General features: G+C 51.5%; 1 protein-coding gene across 6 annotated transcripts in view; it reads left to right on the top strand.

Annotated features, from left to right (window-relative positions):
• Nucleotides 1-1,521: 1,521 nt before the first annotated feature.
• The window catches only part of Mask (multiple ankyrin repeats single KH domain), a 98,586-nt gene continuing 78,965 nt past the window's right edge, over nt 1,522-21,142 (top strand). For 2 of the 6 annotated variants that reach the window (XM_077708791.1, XM_077708761.1), the window contains exons 1-5: nt 2,247-2,582; nt 11,017-11,179; nt 11,236-11,549; nt 11,630-12,643; nt 12,706-13,068. In XM_077708791.1, coding sequence (XP_077564917.1) covers nt 2,403-2,582; nt 11,017-11,179; nt 11,236-11,549; nt 11,630-12,643; nt 12,706-13,068 — 2,034 coding nt within the window. In that variant the 5' untranslated portion in view covers nt 2,247-2,402. Of the gene's footprint in view, nt 1,834-2,246; nt 2,583-3,652; nt 3,743-3,782; nt 4,154-11,016; nt 11,180-11,235; nt 11,550-11,629; nt 12,644-12,705; nt 13,069-21,142 lie in introns of those variants that run through there. The other 4 variants (XM_077708774.1, XM_077708767.1, XM_077708785.1 and 1 more) reach the window with 4 other exon arrangements.

The following is a 21,142-nucleotide window of genomic DNA, read 5'->3' as shown; positions in this document are numbered from 1 at the left end:
AACTGATGTGCTTCTGCCTGGCGAACTTTTGGCAAGCTTTCGTCCGTCCTTGTCTGATTTGAACCGCCAGACCCCACTTACCGTCATTCCCTTCCCAGAAACGAAAACGTCACTATATCATCTTTTATGTTGGAATCTGGGAAATTCAGGCCCCATGAGTGATGCTTAGCGCTCATTCACACAGCCGTTTTTCAACCCGTCACGTCACCGTCTTCCGTCATGGGCGACGGTTTCTCGGGCGATTTCTCGCCGAAAACGGTCCAACGGTGACGGGAGGCCGAGCTCTACGTTTCCGTTCCGTCAACGCGACGGTACCGCGCTCGGTGGTAAACCAGCCAATCAGAAAACAAATTTTTGTGACTAAATTTAGCGAAAAGTGAGCACACGTAAAAAATCTAAGCCATCTAAGAGCTCCAGTACGAACGCTACTCCGTTTACGTCTCCGTCGCGGTTTCTTGACGTGACGGAGAAGGTGACGGCTGTGTGAATGAGGGCTTTTACACGCGAAGATTCTTTCCCATGTTTGCTACTCCGTGAAAAAGTTCGCTGGACCGCAATCACCATTACAACAAAATGCCCCATTTTCGGACATTTTTAAACATTACGTACGCTAACCACTAAATTATTTGGTAGTGCCATTGTAGGTGAGGATGGCAAGCAGTTTCACGACTGTGCGTGTTCTCCAGTCCGATCCGCATGATTTTTTTTTTACTTTTCTTTAGTCCGATTCGATCCACAAGACACCACAGAGAGGGCCGAAGCGTACATGTGGCAAATTTTTCGTGCGGCCAAACGCTTTTTATAATTTCCGAAAAAGTTGCAGAATAATTTTTCCTGGGAAGCCGGTGGGATGGAGGTGCACACGAACTTCCGCAGTGGGAGCACTCGTCCCGCTGCCCCACGCAGTTGACGCCGAGCTAATCTGAAAACGTTGGTTGACGCCAAGTCTGGCCAAGTCTTGTTACACAGTCGGAAGCAAAGCAATATCATTGCCGTTGACGTCTCGGCATTCCTACTACTCATGACTTCAGCCGGCTACGCAGGAAAAATGTCGAAACATCCAAGAATAACCAACAACGTCGCGTAGAGTTTCGCTCAAAATGAAACTGTGCGCATGAACAAGCACGAGAAGCTGCGAAGGCAGCCAGCCCGACCACTCCACGCGACCACAGCGCCGCCATCACCCGCGTTCCGTCCGCACTTGCCGCCTCGCTGCGATGCGTAGGGCGCTTCGGCTTGTGGAACCACTAGCCACCATGTATGGCATTTGAACTCTATGGCATTTTCAAGTTCAGTCGTTCAGTGGCGGTACCTGGGGACGGAAGCCTCTAGCGAAAAAAACAAAAACAAACTTCAATGCCCATCTAAACCTTTTTTGCCCTACAATAAGCATTTTTTCGAATATTTTTCCTGCATGCTTATTAAAAATGTATGACGTTAAATACGACGATTCACTCGCAAGCAGACGACAGTTGATTCCCAGTCGTGGTAAATAGTTGCACCTTTGAGGTTGGTTTCACACGATTCACGGGCATGCAATGCTTACATACGTAGTCCTGTTTTGTATCGCCTCCGTCAGTTTATTTTTCTCGCGTGGCTGATACGCTGAGCTCCGCTCCTACAGCTACAGCCACGAGAGGACTTGGCCATGCCGACCACCTACTATCAGTGTTTGGGGTAAAATAAGCTCATGGCTTAGCTTGACACGCTGAGCGTCCCACTGGCTACATGTGTCGCCCAAGGTAAGAAGCGAGCACATGTACCACTACCGTAGACAAAGAAAGTGCCTTCCGCGTTACTGCACGGAGGAGAACGTTCAGGATCAGAATCACAGTAAGCACGCCTGTTTTATCGCCGTCGAGGAGAACTGCACGCGCTGTCACTGTTTCCGTAATTTCCCCCCAGCCAGTGCGGAAACGCACGCCGCCCTGACGAAAGAGGTGATTGCCGGGCCCAAACGGCGACGTGCGAAATAGCAGCCCATTGGCAACGCGAAAAGCATTAGCTACAATGCCCTCAGGAATGTTGACATCGAGAAAAACTTGCCGAGCAAGTGAACTCTAAAGAAAAAAAAAAAACTGAGTAGTTTCGTATCAACGTTTCCGTAATGCCACAAGCCTATTCAAAATTTATGTGTTGATAATTTTTTTCTGAATTAATAAGTCACTGTGCAATCAGTGCAGGATTTAAAGGGAACGTTTAAAGAAAAATGTGAGTACGCAACTGTTTACATCCGGGATTTCGCGTGAACATCCTTCATTGCTTTAATGGCGGCCTTTGCTGGCATGTAAATTGTTTGAATTATTCTGTGTAAATTGCGTGAACACTTAGACTGTAATATAGCGTCGTGTATCTTCTGGAAGCGGTAGGACTTGATGCGGCTCTGTCGGATGTGACGAAAAATGCAGAATGTAGTTCATGGGAATGCGTGCGATGCCGTGAGCGACGAACCACAGGAGGTTAGTAAAGGACGTACAGGAACTAGCGATAATTTCGAGACGGGCCAGAGGCAGAGCTTGAATTCCCTGCATTCCACTTTTATGGCAGATTTAACCGAGAGTGACGACGACGAGGCATCCGAGGTAACCCAGCCTTTTTTCCCTTTGCTTCCTGCTGTCATCTAAAATGTCCTGCGTGTGCCATATACGAGAGGCGAAAAAATGCTGCTGCGATCGTTAGGCCTAGTGGGGCTTTTTTTTCTGTCCGCGTCGACCAGCCGCTCAGGCGAACTGTCGCGGCCGCTGCGCGGTGAGTGGGGCCCGGCTCTGGCCAGCGGTGCGGCGAGTGGTGCGGGCACGGGCAGCGGGAGCCGAGCGCGAGCCGACGGGGCAAGTGCTGCTGCCCATGTCGCGTTCTCCTCACGCGGCAGCAGCCGCAGCGTCAGCAGCCAGCACGAGGGCTGCGGCGGCACCAGCGCGGCCCCCGATTCGCGCTGTTGCCGGCCGCGCTCGCGAGCTGGCTGGCCGGTGGATTGCCCAGCACGTTGAGCGGCCCGTTGCGCGTGCTTGCTCGACGCGAAGCGCGCACAGTAACTTGCAGGGGGCCGTCAGATGCGGGCCTAGGCCTATTGGCCTCTGACCTCCCCCTCCACTTTTCACCTCGGGATATTGCACCCTTGGGTCATTTGTCTCGCCAACAACGCGTGCGAGCGAAAAAAAGAAGCGGGTACACGCGGTTCTCGTCGTCTTCCTCGGCTCGTGTGGTCGCGTGCGCTCGTGTCCGAGCCGTTCGACACATCGCGGGGGCCCCGTGCCCTTCAGTGGAGCCGAGTTTTTTCGGTGCTCCGGGCGAATAAGGACGCGTACCCGGGCCGAGCGGCGGCTGATGCTCCGGCGTGCGGTCGCCGATTGGATTTGTTGCCGGCAGCGCCGCGCTTTCCGAATCGGGGCGCAGCGGCCTTTATTCTCTGCTGTGGCCCGCGTCACGTTGCGAGTCGCCCAACCGTGCCCCGTCGCTGAATGCCCCACTGGCGCACGCCGAGTACGCCACCCGGGGCTGCTGCGAGCTTGAGGCGCGCTGCTGCTGCTGCGGAGCCTTCCGAGTGAGTCCCCCGGAGAAAATGCTGCTCCGGCCTTTACCCCAGTCTCGGTCGTCGTCTTCGGGCAGCACAAGGTGGTGCAGGGAGGGGGGGCAGAGGGGGGAGGGGGCTCGCACGGCGCTAGGCCTAAACCTTTCGGCAACGTGTATTGTGTGCCGCTAATACGCAGCGCTGGGACGGCCGCAGGGGGAGGACGGGGCTCGGGTGAGCAGGCCGCAGGGTGTGGGGTTCGGAGCGTGGCTCTCGTTCGCGCTGGCGTTCCCAACGTTGCCGCGGTCGTGTGATCGGCCGCTGCTGCTGCTGTCGCCTCGTGTTTGTTTTCGAGGCAGCGCTGGTGCTCGTGCGCCGCTAACAAACCTTAGCTGCACCACGGGGTGACAAGGAGCGGCCGCCGGCGTCTCGCCAGCCCCGCCTTTTGTCCGAAAACCGCGGCCGGTGCAGGACCCCGTTTGGGCGGCGTTCCAACTCCGGGAGTCGGCTCGCTGATAGTCCGGCGGTCGTCTGCTGACGCGACCACTCGTCCCAGCAGTGTGCTGCTGCCGCCGTGTCTGCCCAGCTTTGTCCGCTGACCTGCCGGCCTTCGTGGAACCCCCTCTTTGTTTTCGCATTTGACAGGTGGGCCCCGTCTTTTACGACGCTCCCTGCGATCGAGCCCGCGTGTGCATTCCAACCCCCCCACCCCGTGCAATGTTTTGCTGGCGTCGTGGTATCTGCTTCCGTGCGGGGCGTCGGATTTCGATCGGTGTGTATGCCGCCCTCCGTTTTAGTGCCTCCTCGGGGCTCGCAGTGATGAGGATGCCTGGAAGTGCGTGGTCGCCGAGGTGCCCGAGAAAAGTCCATTCCTAGAGGGCCCCTTTACTATGGGGGCATGAGTAATGGCACGTTGGGTCGCATATCCAGCTCGGTGGCTTCTCATTGCAGTGATAACGTGGTTTCGCATGTAGGCCTTTCGTGGTTATAACTTAGCATGCTGGCTTGTGTGCAACTGGAGATGGTTGGCTTTGTGCAGGTCGTGGGGCTTGCCAAAATGTGCTGGGCTTTCCAGCTTTTGTTCCGCCTTTGTGAAAGTGGTTTGTGGGAACTGAGTCGATTGCTCCTCCTAGTTGAAGCGTCCAAATGAGCTTGCAGTTGTCGCACTTGCAGTGTCATTCCATCGAGTGCTCAGACACTTCCGTGGCCTTGACGCTGCTCTGACCATGGTGTAAAGGCCACTGTTCTGCTGTGCTGCTCGTGATACCTCTGTTAGGACATGGGGCTGGGTTGTGATCGGGAAAGGACGCAAGGTGCCAGCGCCCATGTTTGTGAAAGACTGCTGCGTAGCACGCCAGGGGACCAGATGAGGATGCACGCTCGATGGGATGTATCGCAGCCACTGGGTGTTCCTGGGCTGGCAGCTTTTGTCACCAGCAGGCCACCTGGTGCTTTGGCACTGCATAAGGGTTCTGTAAATATTGGATTTTAGCTCGGGCTGTTCAATGGCTCATTGTGTTTGGAGGTGGTGCATCGTACCTCAGTGTGTCACCTCCATTCACAAGGGGGCCTGGTATTATTTTTTTAAGTTGGAGTGCCTTTTGGATACTTGTGGGTGGGTGTACTTGGCGGCAATTGAAAATGTTTTGTTAATCTCTCATTTCAACTTGGTTCTTGTGGATAAAAATGGGTCCACTGAATCCTATCTTGCATAAGGGAAGAGACCTTTTGCTTGTTGCATTGCTCAATTTTTGGCCAACCAGAAAACTGTTCTTGCTGTCTGACAGTGGCTGGAGGGTAGCAATGAAGGCATTTGGTGAGGGTGAATAGCAGATATTTGGTTTAGGGCAGTGTTTTCAAGTGAAACGCTGGTGATGGGAACAGGTGCTGCCGTACTGTAGTTTGTAATGGTCTCTGCACGTGTTTTGTAATGGTGGGAATGCGGATCCCGACGCTTCTGGCTTTTCCAAGTGTCGAAAATAAGTTGCTTTAAAGGGCCGCCTCTGCTTGATTACAACTAACACTAGGGAATTCATTGGAAAATTGGAAGCACTGTTTAGGAATTTTTTGGGGCTCCATTAAAGCTCTTGAAAGCCCAATTTCTGTATAGTCTGTCTAAAAACACTGCAGGACACAAAAGAGACAGCTCAAATATGGCTCAAATGGCCAGCAAAAGTCGGAGCACCGTGCTGTGCCCAGTGGAGCTTGGCCGGTGGTGCCGGCCAGAATGTCGCTTCTGCTTAAAGGAGCCATGAAGAGAAAATACAACTTCATTTAATTTGAAAGAACTAGGATTCAGTATCTCACTCAGCTCCATCACAGCCACAAAAGATGTTTTTTTAATGAAAAAAAAAGCAAGAAGTATTTAAAAACTTTCAAATTTTGTGCCACAGTGATGTGTTATGAGCAAGAATGATGTCATACGGGCCAACAATAAAACATAATTTTCAGTGCGTCAACTGCACGTTACCATTCAAGTGATGCGGTCAAATGGAACTACAGGCCCCATTACAGACGTCCAGTCATGTGTCGTCGCGACAGGTCAGTTAGGCGGCCGCCAATCGCACAAGCAAGGTTCTGTGACGTCATAGAAAAGTTGCGGGAAATTGGCTAGGGGGCCGCGACTGCTTCACATGTTTTCTTTAATATCTCCGTTATTTGTGCAAAGATTGCAATGATATTGGTATCATTGTTATCGGGACTAAGCAGTCTTTCTAATAAACCGAACTTTTATTTTGTCTTCATGGCTTCTTTAATGATGGCTGTTTGCGCCATTCACCTGCAGGTACAGACAGCAGAGCTATCGTTGACGTTCCTCTCGCAACCTATCGTAGGGGTGTGGTATTGGCTGATCCCACTCCTGTGAACAGGCATGTTCATGAATAGGAGAGAGGGGGCTTTTTTATGCAAAGCATCTCTGCAATCCCCGGAGGTTTCTTTGTGTCGCATTTTCGAAGCCAAACGAGGTTATGCTATCGAGTAGTCATTCGGGTGGCTTCGATTTCTGTGGTGCGAAAAGTGAGGCTTGTATGTTTTGATGTGGAAAATAACTGATGCAAATAGCTAAAGTAGATTGCACCAAGGTTGGCTAATGTGATAAATGTGACACTGTGCAGTTTCATTCAGTTGGTTACATTAGACAGGGCATTTAATTGCAGTTTGAAAACGTTTATCATTTCATGCCACCTTCTGGAATGCAGCCACACATGGTTGCAGAAGGGAGCCTTACTCTTGTCCCTGGTACACTGGATATAAAGCGAAAAATTTGATAGGCTGGCTACATTTTTAGTGACAGTTGTAGCATTCATTTTACATGGGGTAATTGCATTGTCAGAGTTGCGTGAGCTTGGAACTCTTGCGCAATTTGAAGGTTCTTAAAAAATTGGGGAAATTTTAAGCTTCATCTTCTTTAAACACTGCGCTCCGCAGAAAAAGCAGCTAATTTGGGTAGCGCAGTAATTTTTTTTGGTACAAACTTGATACAGTCGAACACGTATATATCAAACTCCAAGGAGATATACAAGTCTAGATATAAAATATGCCTGTCTGAAGATCATCTGATAACTCGGCACATTTTAAAGTCTCGACCAATGGTAGCTTGCTGATCTGTTCCTTGCAGCAAGGAAAATTCGAACCACAGCGCAACGACCACTGCGCTTCATTTAACGTGAAAAAGGGCAGTGAGATTCGCTTGCTTCTTCTGCGTCATAGAGTTCGCCAGACTTTTCAAGCTCACTAACCCCGTCGAAATAAGAAGATCCGGCGTTGTACACTGTGCCCCAGCCGTGGCGAATCTAGGCTGCAGTAGGCGGTTGGTAACGTCAGGGCTGCTAGTCGGGGTCGCTTCTTCGGCATCTGTGATGTCGCCACAGCCTGCACATCGTCAGCAGCACTTGCGAACTTGTGTGCCATTGTCATTCAGAATCTCGCGTGGGAATGCTGGCAGCTCTCGTACTTCACTCTCGAGGCTAGCGTCATCTTCGGTATCAGAGCGCCTCTCGTCTGGAGCCTCGCAACGCCGCCGCTTTGCACACAACACGCACTGGATTGGCTGGCCCGTGGCCGCGCTACTTTCGCCTTTACATCAGGTTGGTTGCGCAGTTATCGTGCTCAAAAAGGCTGCGAGAAATGCAGCCGACACTGTTTCACCGGCCTGTACCCATCCAATAATGTCTGCTTTCGTGGCTAAATCTAAATTCTTCCGTTTTTCCATGACCATGGCTCCGAAACGCGTGCCTTGTACAAAGCACTCGCCACGCCACATCGGTCCCTCTGCACGAGCCACCACTGGTAATCGCTCAAGCATTCAGAAAAAAATGCTAGAAATTGAGCGCTTCTGGTCGGTTTCCCCTCCTCCATTTTTTGCCTTCAGCACCCAATTACTCCACGTTTTCACTGCCATGCAGCTGCCCCCCGTGCTGACGTGCGAGCAGCAGGTGTTGAAGGCCATTGAAGCAGCGTGGCGACGCCTCCTCCTCATGGAGCGTGGCAGCACCCGCGAGAAATCATCATAATCATTGCATCCACTCCATCGGGGGAAGTGCACTTGCAGGGGCACTTTGTGCTGCAGCGTTCGGTAAATTGAATGGGCCTGTGATCGTTAGTTCGATGCATGGCGTACAACAGTGCTATACTTTTGCGCGGGATTTCCAAGGGGAGGGGATGTTCCGACTGTTCGGTATAGATAATAATTCGGTATATCCGTGTTCGACTGTATTACTAAACTGCAGGGAATCAAGCTGTAGAAAAAAATTTATTGCTATGGTAGCGTGAAATGATGTTTGTTTAGAGAAAACACAAGTGTATGCAAATTCAATGACAAGAATGCAAAGATGCCAGTGTTGCTTGAAACTATAGTAAAGATGTCAACATATGCATCCTTGGGTTACTTGGTTCAACTTGATGCAGTCTACAGCGCAGAAAAAAAAACAAGAACAAGAATGCCGTGTATGTCCCTTTTTTTGTTCTTGTGTGTTTATTTTTCTGCTCTGTGGTCTGGTTGGGTGAGATTTTGTTAGGGGAAGTCTCCTGCCATTACAGTATTGCAGCAAACCTGGCGCTGTTGTAGGTCGTGATGCTACGCTGCTGCCACCACAACGGGATGAGCATTGCGTCCTGTTGGTCAGTGCAGACACGTGGAAAGCTGGAAAGCTCGCTCTCACCTCCGCCCGGTGTAGGCTACAAGGGACGTTCTTGCAGCATGGCAGTCGTGTGCAACTCAGCGCATGGCAGGGTCTGATCTAAAGCCCACATTGGCCCAGGGAATGGCTAAGCTTGAATTGTCCCTTCAGTTTTCCTGACGTGGGGCTGCCATTGCACAGTGTGCACCTTGGTGGCCGTTTGGAAATCTGACTCCACAGTAGGCCGTCCACTGTGGCGTGGTGTTTTGCTTGGTGGGCCAATCACAGTGGACAAGCCCTCTGCAGCTCTACTGGATAGCCGTAGCCTGCCAGAATTAAAGCAACAGCCAACCACCACTGCCCAAGCACTGGAGGGGGACTGGGAGGAGAGGCTGCTTGGCTCGGAGGGAACTGGACACTTGGAGCGGCTCTGTCGCCCTGAAAAGCTGGGGGCCTGGAGGCTGCTTCCTTGCAGGAAAACAAGGGGCTTACTTTGGCATGGGAAATGTTTCTTAGAAAGCCAGGGTCTCCGAGGCGTTTCCAAGGACAACTTCCGTCGCCTCTGCCATGGGAAGCTGCTTGGAGTTTCGTACCTTGCTCTGGCGTGTTTGCATCAGCCCCGATAGCTTGGCTGTGTGTGGAAATGAATTGCCATCATGTCGTCTTGAACGTTGATGCTCCCTGCGTCTGTGCTCGCAAATTGAGGAAAACACCCCCTCCCTGCTGCTCAGGGGGTATGCCAGGGGGCTGCCGTTTCAGGAAGTGGAGCCAATCTCCATCTGGCCTTGCTTCCACTGCTTGCCATTAACACCCGAACAAGCATCCCTCAATGGTTGCCAAATAAAATTTCAATGGGAGCAATGTGACGCTACTACCTCCCCCCAAAACAGAGGAGTCGCTCTTAAGGAACACCCTGGAGCACAAACAGGCCTACCCTGGTAATGGCAAGCCGAATGCCCACCTACAGCCAGTGTGCAGCTTGGGTGCCCAAATGCCATTTCTGCTATGTGGAAGAGTTTCTTATCCTTTATAAGTGGCAGGCGCTTCTGTTGTCAATGCCTGTTTGAAATCTCTTCCCGCCCATCGCCTATACTCGAGTGCCCCAACTTATGCTGGAAAATGCTCTGCCCAATTTGACAAAAAATCGGGACCACCTTTTCGAACAGCCCTTTAGGCTTAGGACTGATTTTGAGCACCTCTCTTCACTTTTGCTGCAAACCAGTCAACAATCTAATTCCGCACCTTCAGAGGGGCAGCTAACGCCAGGCAAGAATCTGCTGACGACTTTTCCAAGCTTTTTTCTAAATGTATGCGATCCCATTACCTCAGCCGATTAGCTTATTTCAAGCACCTCCATGGAAGAGCTGACGTGCACAAGGCATGCAAGAAATGAAACGGGGGTCAATGCGCTGTGACCCGGTGCTCAAACATTAAACAGTACTGGCTGCACAGGATTGTAGGTGACCGTGGCATCCGGGTCATATGGGATCTTGCAAAGTTCAGGCAAGAGTTCACTGGCTCTGACACGTTTGCAAAGGGTGCTGTGGGGGAGTGGACTGTCATATAGCTGCGGCTGCCTACAGCGCTAATTGTGGGGTTTAACGCACCGGCGCTGCACAGGCGATGTGCATAGTAGTGGAGGGCTCCGAATTAATTTTGGCCACCTTGGGGATTTTTAACGTGCGCTGGAAACCCAAACTCATGGGCGTTCTGGCTTTTCGCCTCCATCAGAAAAGTGGGTGCTGCGGCCGGGAATCGAAGGCGCGTCCTTGTGCTCAGCCTTAGCCACTGAGCCACTGCAGCGGGTGGCTGCCTACAGCGCCAGCAAGATTTCTTCAGCAGACAGCTGTTGCCACCCACTGCAGTCCTTGCAAGTGCTGTCCATTTTGCTTTATGCGTTGGCGACATTCGAAGTACCGCTCCAAACCAGCCCTGGACGTCCTCCACACAATGTTCTGGGGCAGACCCCTGAAGAAAAGCAGATGGGGACCTGATGAGAGCGGTCCTTTGAGCTGTCTTGTCCCACGAGGTGCGAGAAGACGCCTGGCACTTCTGGCGCACAACAGCAGCGGTTGAGGTAGCCCAGGCGGGGGATATGAGAAACCCCTCGTAGCATCCCAGGTGCTGCACGTCCACGGACCACCATTTCCGCTTCCGATGCTGTGGCAACAGCTTGTCTGCTCTGTTGTTTCTTAGCTGACCGTGTGGCTCTTGCGCCTCTTCGTGGCACACCTGGGCAGTCTGGGATTTGGTGGTGTGGCATGCTTCTTGGGGAAGGAATGCAGGCACCTGAGAATCGCGGGGGACAGGGGAAGCATGAGGCGCATAGTAGTTTGCACGCGCGGTGGCTTGGCAGCCTGTCTGACAGCGGGTGTGGTTGGTGCGCAGGCCGAGTCGTTCATCTTGGACCCGGAAGAGCTGGAGGAAGAGCGCGTGCTGGACACGTCCAAGTTCCTGCTGAGCTCCTCGGAAGGCGGCGAGAGCCCGGACCTGCAAGGCAGCGTTGACCCCGACACGCAGGCGCGCCTCGAGGCCTTGCTGGAAGCCACAGGTGGGCCGGGTAGAGGGGGCAGGCGGCGGTGGGGCTAACGGCCGACGGCCCTGCAGGCCTGAGCAAGCTGTCCCTGGAGGGCAAGCAGTTTGGCGACCCCGAGGTGCTGCGGCGGCTGACCACGTCCGTGAGCTGTGCCCTGGATGAGGCGGCGGCTGCGCTCACGCGCATGCGGGCAGAGCACGGCGGCCCCCAGCAGCAGCCAGCAGCGGCCCACAGCAGCCGGACCCTGGCGGAGGCGTGCAGCGAGGGAGACGTGCGCGCCGTGCGCCAGCTGCTCGACCAGGGCCGCAACGTCAACGAAGTTACCGAGGAGGGCGAGAGCCTGCTCTCCCTGGCCTGCGCCTCGGGCTACTGCGAGCTGGCCCAGGTGGGTGCTTTCGTGAGGGTCTGTTTGTGTGCTCGAGGGGTTGCTTGCTCTGCATCGTGACTGGCCGCCCCCGCGTGCAGCTGCTGCTGGCCATGCGTGCCAACGTGGAGGACCGTGGCCTGAAGGACATGACGCCGCTGATGGAGGCGGCCACGGCGGGGCACGTGGACATTGTGCGGCTGCTGATCGAGCACGGGGCGGACGTCAATGCGCAGACGGCGCAGGGCCACACGCCGCTCATGTTCGCCTGCCTCGGGGGCCACGAGGGGGCCGCCCGGGCCCTGGTGGAGGCCGGGGCCAGCCTGGAGGAGCACAACGAGAACGGCCACACGCCGCTCATGGAGGCGGCCTCGGCGGGCCACGTGTCCACGGCGCGGGTGCTGGTGGCCGCGGGGGCCTCCATCAACACGCACTCCAACGAGTTCAAGGAGTCGGCCCTGACGCTGGCCTGCTACAAGGGCCACCTGGAGATGGTGCGCTTCCTGCTGGAGGCCGGTGCCGACCAGGAGCACAAGACGGACGAGATGCACACGGCCCTGATGGAGGCCTCCATGGACGGCCACGTGGAGGTGGCCCGGCTGCTGCTCGACTCCGGCGCCCAGGTGAACATGCCCACGGACAGCTTTGAGTCGCCCCTCACGCTGGCCGCGTGCGGCGGCCACGTGGAGCTGGCGCTGCTGCTGCTCGAGCGGGGCGCCAACATCGAGGAGGTCAATGATGAAGGCTACACGCCCCTGATGGAGGCGGCCCGCGAGGGCCACGAGGAGATGGTGGCCCTGCTGCTCTCGCAGGGCGCTGACATCAACGCCCAGACGGAGGAGACCCAGGAGACGGCCCTGACGCTGGCCTGCTGCGGGGGCTTCCTGGAGGTGGCCGACTTCCTGCTCAAGGCCGGGGCCCAGCTCGAGCTGGGCGCCAGCACGCCCCTCATGGAGGCCGCCCAGGAGGGGCACCTGGAGCTGCTCCGCTACCTCATCCAGGCCGGGGCCAGCGTGAACGCCAAGACGGCCACGGGCGACACCGCCCTCACCTACGCCTGCGAGAACGGCCACACGGACGTGGCCGACCTGCTGCTGCAGGCCAGCGCCGACCTGGTGGGTCTCGGCCCCTCCCGCTGTTGTGCGTCGGCTGCAGCGTTTCCCTTCCCCCCCCGCAGGAGCACGAGTCCGAGGGCGGCCGCACGCCGCTCATGAAGGCGTGCCGGGCGGGCCACCTGTGCACGGTGCAGTTCCTGCTGGCGCGGGGGGCCAACCCGAACCGGCCGACGAGCAGCAACGACCACACGCCCCTGTCGCTGGCGTGTGCGGGCGGCCACCTGTCGGTGGTGGAGCTGCTGCTGGCGCACGGGGCCGACCCGGCCCACCGGCTCAAGGACAACTCCACCATGCTCATCGAGGCCTCCAAGGGCGGCCACACGGCCGTCGTGCAGCTGCTGCTCGACTACCCCAACCTGAGCACGGCTGTGGCCACGGCCGCCGTCGCCGCCGCCACCTCGACGACGACGACGCCCGCGGTCGAGGTGGGTGCACCTCCACCCCACGAGCCCCTCTAGGGGGGTCCTGCTTTGTCCCCCTCACCCACGAGAGTGAGGCTAGGATGGCTGGGCTGCTTGGCCACGTGCCTCAAAGCACTCGTAGATGTGACGAGCAGAGTGGGAGTACGGCCGAGGCCCGATTTCCATGCATTTCCCGAGCTGCTTTCCAACTGCAAAAAAACAAAAACAAACACAGCCAGCAGGGAAGTTTTTTTAAATACCAGCACTTGAGAAATATTTGCACATTTTATCGCTGTCACAGTCGCAGTGCGTCACGGATGGAAAAGTCCTTTATATAATCAGATCATTGTGTAGTCAAACAGTACTATGCTTCAGTGAAAGAATGCCGCATCAGCTGACATTTTCCTTCTCATTGTGTAGTCAAACAGTACTATGCTTCAGTGAAAGAATGCCGCATCAGCTGACATTTTCCTTCTGGCAATGTTCGTCTACGGTACTGGAGACAAAAATGTGTAGCACTGGTTTGCTAGCTTCAAACTCCCACGCCCCCACCCCCTTCTTCACAGCCCAGCCATACGGTCGTGCCAGAGGACCTGCTTAGATAAAAGAACAAAAGCTGACGATGGGGTGTTCAAACCTAGGTGCGATAAATAAAAATCCTAGCCAAGAGAGTTGGGGAATACATTTCCCTCCCTCTTGGACTGTGGTGCTTCAGCATTGCCGAGTGCGTGCTTCTCTTAAAGCAAGGCTTTGGTTTGCGTGGTTGGGAGACAGCTTTCTGAAAATTCGAATGCTCAGAGCATACGGCAGTCCTCTGTCCTCTGGCTTGCTATGCGAAGACGGTACGAGCGCGAAGTAATTCTTGAGGGGGGGTGTCTGGAGTGAGGGTTTCATCGCTTATTCAGGGCCGATCGCTTTGAGGGACCAGAGTTTTCTCTCTAATAAATGGTGTCAAATGCTTTTGGTGTAGTCTGTGCTGTCCCGAAAATGCCCTGAGGAGATCAGTTTTGTATAAGACGTCGTGGTGACTCCTTGAGCCAGGGCAGCATGTTTTCTTCTTGCTACTGTTACGTGTGCGCATGCGTCAGTTGAGAGCTGCGTGGCAGCGTGTCCACCAGCGCCTGGTGCAACTGCCAATGTGTACCGTTGGTGTGCGCTAATAAAGCTTTTGCCTCGTCCCGTTAGTGCACTCCTTTTGCACCACCTATGTGCCACACTGACATTGCATGCGCGCATGATTAGCTATCCTAGCGCTGCCAGATAGGCCTCCTGCCCAGTGGCTCTGACCACCCACCAGTCTTGTCCGCACAGCTGGGCAGGAGGTCTTGTGCTGCGTTTCTTCCAAGGTGGGGCTGGAGCCCTGTTTGGAAGGAGTGGCTTGTCACTTTCCCTTCCCTGGCACTTATCAGGTCGATAAAGCAGGGTTTAGAATACTGAATTGAATTTTATTTCCAAAGTGTGAACACGAAACGGGAATGGGTACCAAATCACTGGAAGGTCCCAAGGTAATAACTGCAGGCGGGACCTCTAATGATAGTTAAAGCATGAATATACAGTTAAAACCTGATCCAGCAAAGTCACGGGTAACTGCAAATTATTTCATTAAATCAGGAGTCATATTAGATGTCGTTGATTCCGTAAGTTCGATGTTTAAAGGGAGGCGCATCTAAGCAGCTACCATGACATCGCGATTGCGGTGGCCTCGGCGCTGGGCTACCAATAATTGAGCATTGCGGTAGAAGCCAGCAGTGAAAATAATAAGCCAGCTGGGGCTTGCCCTGAAGTCGGCGCCCCGAAGCCGGTGCGCAAAACAGTGCTTTTTGTTGTACCACTTCCACGCGGAGCAGAACGTTCTTCGCTCTCGTATCCTCGAACCACGTAACCAGGGCTTCCTCCAACATATCGTGCGGGGTCGTCTTTAGCTTATTTTTCTCTGAAGCATTTGCAGACGAAGTAGCATGGGTGATGGCGTTCTTTCCCTGTGAGATTGTAGAAAACGTGCTGGCCGGGATGCTGTGGCCTGCAGCCACACGACTTCAGAGTTCACCTCGTAGAGATCCGTAACAACGAAGCTAGATGCCTCATTGGTGGCACCATAGTGGCACCATAGTTTCACACTAACATATGCTAGAGGGATATTGGCGCTAGTGTCCATGCGAGCCGCCGAGTGGCACCTTCAACCCCCCCAGGAGGTGGCTATGCCTGGAGGATGCGTGATTTTCGGACTTGGCTTGACCTAGCCGTTACCTTGACTTCGCTCAAAGTACTTTTTTGAAATACAAAAGCTGTAACTGATGTTGATAAGTGTATAAATTATTAATCGTGCAAACAAATTTTACTTCCTGTTAATTTTATATTGAGATTTATAAGAATTCTATGAGATGGGAAGATATTTGTAAAGTGTACACATGGCTGAGCTTAGCGGATCCATAATTGAAACAGCGCAAGGGACAGGACGAGAAAAGCTGACAAGAACGGGCGCTGGCTGACTACTAAATTTCATTGAAAGAAACAGCAAAGTACATAATAAAAAGCAACAGCAGAAGCAAAACAACAAAGGTTACGAAGAGATTTTTAAACAGTGATGTCACCCACCGCAGCCACGCCGCCCAAATAACTTATTTCGCATGCAGTGCGATTGATGGCATGCTTACACACGAGTCCCCCATCATATAGATTGTGAACGCTTCCGAAACTTCACGTGTGCGCTGGTCCGGGTACCTGGTCACAATCGAGGCGTGGTCCAGCTTAGGCGAGCAGCCGTGTTTTCCGCAATGAGGAGCGAGATTGCCATTGCAAAAAACATGGCTGCTTGCCTATGACATTGCTTAGGTGACATTGAGTACCTAACCTAACGACTGCGCATGTTCGTTTAGTGTGCTCAAAACTCTTTTCAGGACCCATTTAAATGTTGAAAATTAAGTGCAAACGATAAAACACTGACAAGAAAGAAGGACAACACCAGTGCTTAATTTTTAACAATGTATGTTCACCAACTAGCTTGACTCTCCATTTTGCCCCTTTAATATTCGTAAGTGGACAGCGTTAATGTGAGAAATTACCAAAAGTTGCAAAAAGTTTTGCATCTGTCCTATGTAAAAACGCGGGTGCCACCCGCCATGTGTGATTGGCCGTGTGTGTGGCACCAGCCATGTTCTCGAACTTATACTGGCTGTAGTCTCATATTTCTGTAGAAAAAAAAAAAAATTCATTCGCATGGCACAGCGTGCGGCTGCCATTGGACGGCAGCTGATGGCGATCCTGATCCAATGTTCGATCATTTTTAAAGCCTTTTTCATATTTCCCGTAATGGCCGCCCTGAAAAAGCGTGCTTTCGACACCCAGAAGTGTAGGCGCAAGTACCGAGCAAGGTGGCAAAGAACGCTTCAGAAAGTGACTGAGAAGGATACCATCCATGACACCCTACACCCGTTATCAGCTCTGCAGTGGAATGAGGAAGTCTGAAACATTCAAACACTGTTTTCTCATTTTGAATATCGTTGACTTTCTTGTTTTGTGGAAAGGCCGTTGCGAATTTAGAATTGACCTATAAAAACGAAATTTGGCATACACATTCTTCAAAATGTGTGGAATGCCATTATCTACTTGCAATTGCAATATCTCACAACACGAATTATGAAAGAACCCCCCCCCTTTCCCCTTGTCCCTTCCTATCTGTAGGCTGCCATGGCAAGTTTGACCTCAAATGGGGTTTTGGTGGCAGTTTTGTATTATTGTCAATTCGCCGAATATTTTTGCTTTGCATGCAAAGCGTCCCCCCCGATATGCCATCTGGCCGCCACCGTGTCAGCTTCATGCAACTCAAGCCTTTGCCTCGCAAGGTTGCTGACCCCAGCTTTAAACAATGAAAGAAAACTGAATATTACTTCTGGCTGTAAGTTTTTGTTTGAGCCAAGAAGGCACTTATCCTATTTGGCAGTCTTGTATTGCAATCAGTCACATAAGCACAACTGAAAGGAGCACGCGCATACTTAATAGCGAGGCTAAAGAAGGTGAACCAAAATTTTGTCTAAAAACTCTTATGCTACTGATATTTGAGCCACTTGCATCTGGAATCAGACACTGAAGTCGTAAAATGGCTCTTGCACAGAACAAGCTGCTGCATCCGTGGTGTTTTGAAACATGCAGGCAATGGGACTGCGTTTTCTTCGGAGTAAAGCAGTCTCTCTACTCAAGCCATGATTGCAGGTGAACCGTGCTATGAAGTGACCCTAAACCACACAGCGTAGAACCTCGTGTACCGCGGTCAAGCTGATTCGCAATTGCTTATGGGGGCAATTTACTAAAGCACATATCAAAACTTGCGTGTCACTTCCCTGCTTTGAGCTGTGCCAATGAGGTTGAGCAATACGCTGCCCTGTGTCCCATTGCAGTAGTAGTAGTACATGCCAGTGATCTGGCCTGTACTGCCTTGTCATCCAATTTGGCACGTGTGCTGTGCTTTGTGAAATGGGGATTCTCTGGAAAAAAACGTGTGCACGATATCCCTTATGGCGAACATTAGGAAGCAAACAGCAGCCGATTCATTGAGGTCAGTGTGCCCTGGTCGACAGGGCTTGGGCCCATAGAGCCGCGCTTCTGTGGCGCAACTGTCCATAGGCGCGCCGCCACTTAAAAGGCGACAGGGCAGATGACGAACCTGTTGATTCTGGCAGGGCAGGCGATAACCGGTGCGTCTGCTTATCGCTATTGGCGATCTGTCTCGAAACAAGCACATCGCTGGCGCGAATGGCACAGCCAGCGCCTACGTTGCTGCCCTGTCGCCTTTTAAGCGGCGGCTCGCCTATGGTAGTTTTGCGCGCAACGTTTGGGAGGGAGCACTGTTATGAAGGCGCGCAAGCCGGCACGTCACGTGGTATTTTTTGCATTTCGCGGGCATCTTCAATACGCTGAGAAACACTAATACCTAATGAATATAATGACAGAAAGTGCCTATTCTGAGGTTTTGAATACCGCTCTGCAACTATCTAATTGGGATTTTTTGCCTAGCTTCGTTGGTTTGAAAGAAAATTGACTAATTATCTAATTATGCATTATACAATAAATAGTGTGAGAAACTACATAGAAAAGTTGCGTCGTCTTAGAGTGCATTGCATCGAAATATTTTTAAACTCTGGCTAAAGTTAGGTGAAACACCCTGTATATTTAATGATAGCTTAGGAACGTAGAAACATTTTGTATATCTTAGAATTCCTGAAATAATTTTTAGGCTTGGTAAAGTCACTTATTTGTGTTGTGTGTATACATTTTTGTGCATTTTTTTTGTTTCGTTGACCAATAAGCTGTCAATAATTACACCTTTCACAAAACTGCTGTTATGTGTTTGAAAGAGAAATCTATAAGCTACAATTACATGCATAGCAATTCTAAATGTGTCCAGTATCTCAAGAGAGAGAATTTTTTTTCTGAAAGCACTCAATATCGGCCATTTTTGCGTGGTCACGAAAGAGTTAAAGGGGCCATGCAGACAAAACACAAGTTTGGTTCATTCGAAAGATTGCCTCGCTAGAATCATGCTGACACCACTTTTAATGCACACTTCACTCAAATAAGCTGTATAATGCAGAAAAAAGGGAATGGCCATGCGACCCACTAGCTCGTTTCCCGCAACAGACCCATAAATTCGTATGTAGCAGCTCTGTGATTAGGTGAGGCCGTAAAAGCAAACGCAAATTAGGCCACGCTTATAAGCTTGCCAAACGAGTTATTTGCGCTTAAATGTAATGCCTACTCATTTTTCAGTAGTAAGAATGGCGAAGTAAACAGTGGAAGTTAGAATGCATAAACATAGAAGTACCGATTGGTACTGCGTGCACTATGCTTGTTTCAGCCGCACATCAAGGCGGCACATTGGGGTTGTCTCGGACAACACTGGCCGATTGGTGTAAGCGATGGTGTCTTACTAGACCGTGTTTGTCAAGTGAACACCATGTTTCATGAAACGAATATTTTCTACCTTAACAAAAACAAGCCAGGTACAAATACGGCCATAAACAAAGCAAAAACAAAACGGTCCTTCACGGTATGGTGGCACCATGTAGGTTGTCTAACAGTAAACAAGGCGTCGTAATCGGCTGCAGAACGGTGCCTGTGATGTCATTGCAGACCACGAAAACGCACGATTTGGCAAATTTCTCAGTGAACAAAGCATTGTTTCCGGGGGAGCACTGGGGGCACTCTAAAAGTGTTTCGCATAAAACGCTTGTACTTTGTCTGCATGGCCCCTTTGGGCCTTTTGTGTTTGAGGCCGAAAAATGGTCAAAAAATCGTTTTCTGTAAAATGGCTTTTCAACATCCGTGGCCATTTTTATATCGGCCTGCAAGTTTTCTCATCAAAAGGCACCATATTTTATTGTAAATAGCATTTTAAAGAGCACTCTCTCAGCACCCAGAGTAGGTACGACTTTATTTTTGTTGCTTCTGATACCTGAATGCGTGGAGAATACAGGGTTGGAAACAAATTTTCAAGTGGGGGATTTGGAAAATTTTTATTGTGTTCAATTGACACCACCTCTGAGCCTTTCTGGCAGAGCGTGGGAGGAGTGAAGTTCAGTGTGTTGTGAAAGGATCAAAAATAGCGGAACCAAAGTTCTCCCAACATTGTATTCTCTAGTCATTTGTCTGCTAGCCACGTGGAAATTGCCGTTCTGCATGGAGTGGTTATTTTGTAATTGTGATTCAAGATAATAGCACTCAATCAAAAAATGTTTGCAGATCTGAAATCAGCACAAAAAAACTCCATAGTGCTGTGCAGTTTCATTAAAATTGGTTTGTAAACAAGCAAAAATAAGAGCTCCAAGACCAGTCGGCCCCCTTAACAATGTGGTGCCATGTGTTAGTTTAACAAGCAACGGTAAATTTTTTGTCTCGATATGGTAACACTTATTGCGCCCTTTGTTGAATGTTTTCGAAGTGAGCTGCCCATTAGCTCAAGTGCCAGAAGTGGGCCTAGAGCTTTTACAAGCACCCAAACCACCACTAACGGCAGTATGGAATGAAATGCGCATAACATAACAAATATCATTTCACATTAGTGCGCACCGCAGTGGAAGCGTAGCAGCACACAATGCCCTGAATCAAAAGACCCGGTTTGACGTGCACATTCTATTCAACTTAGACAATCAAGAAATGGTTTCGAACAGACATCGTCACGGCATGCGCTTTGAGGGCCGAAGCTCGAAGTTAACAGGCGATTGGTGGCCTCCAGTTTGGCGGAAGTGTAGCACTCGCTTCTTGCAATCTACAGGGGCGAACAAAGTTGAGAAGGTTTTTAAAATATCGTGCACACTCTGCATATCTGGTGTGGGGTTGAATCTTCGCAATTGATAATTTCAACATAGTTGGGAGCAGGAGCATCCTGTCAAATTTCATCGCGAAGCAAACGCGACCACAACACACACACGCAGCTTTGGCCGCCAGCCTGGGTGCAAAACTTGTTCGGACAGACAGTGCTACGTGCAGGAGTAAGAGACTTGTTCTATCAGACGCAGATTACTGGCCAGAGAAGAGCAGAACTGTGGAAGGCCGGTGCGCTACTTGCCACCATGGTGTTAACAGGGAGATAACGAGACCAGTGGCTACGCCGAACCACCACGTGCCGCGGCTTGGTAGCTTGCTAATGTCGGTGCAGCTTGTATTGTACCTGTACACTCATAATTATTTATGACTTGGGAAAGTAAACGTGCAAAAAAGAATTTACGTGTGCGCGGTTCTTGTTCTGTTGTTCTTCACGTGACTTGGCACATCCGCTCATTCTGTTTACGCCATCTCTGCTGGGCAGCTGATAGCTTCATTTTTTGATTATTTTCGCGAGTTTTATGGTACTGCTCCAGAGACTGGTATATTCGTTTTCTGCAGATGCCAATCTATCTATTGAGGCCAACTTCGGTTTGGTCTGCAGTGTTTCTTTGAATACACGTGTGATGTCCAGCCAGCCGTTTAGTCTACACGTACTCGTAGAATGGGCGGACCACCGCTAACTCCATGTTGTATTTTTCCCTCCAATAGGCGAACGACTCCTTTTTTCCATATTGAGGCTACGAAATGCAATTGCAGGGAAAGGTATTCTTGCAGTGTG

Source organism: Haemaphysalis longicornis, unplaced genomic scaffold (genome assembly GCF_048455015.1).
Source record: "Haemaphysalis longicornis isolate Haplotype H1 unplaced genomic scaffold, Haemaphysalis longicornis Haplotype H1 scaffold_1, whole genome shotgun sequence".
Lineage (NCBI taxonomy): Eukaryota > Metazoa > Arthropoda > Arachnida > Ixodida > Ixodidae > Haemaphysalis > Haemaphysalis longicornis.
The sequence above is the reverse complement of the archived record's forward strand: the minus strand, read 5'-3'. Positions and strand labels throughout refer to the sequence as shown.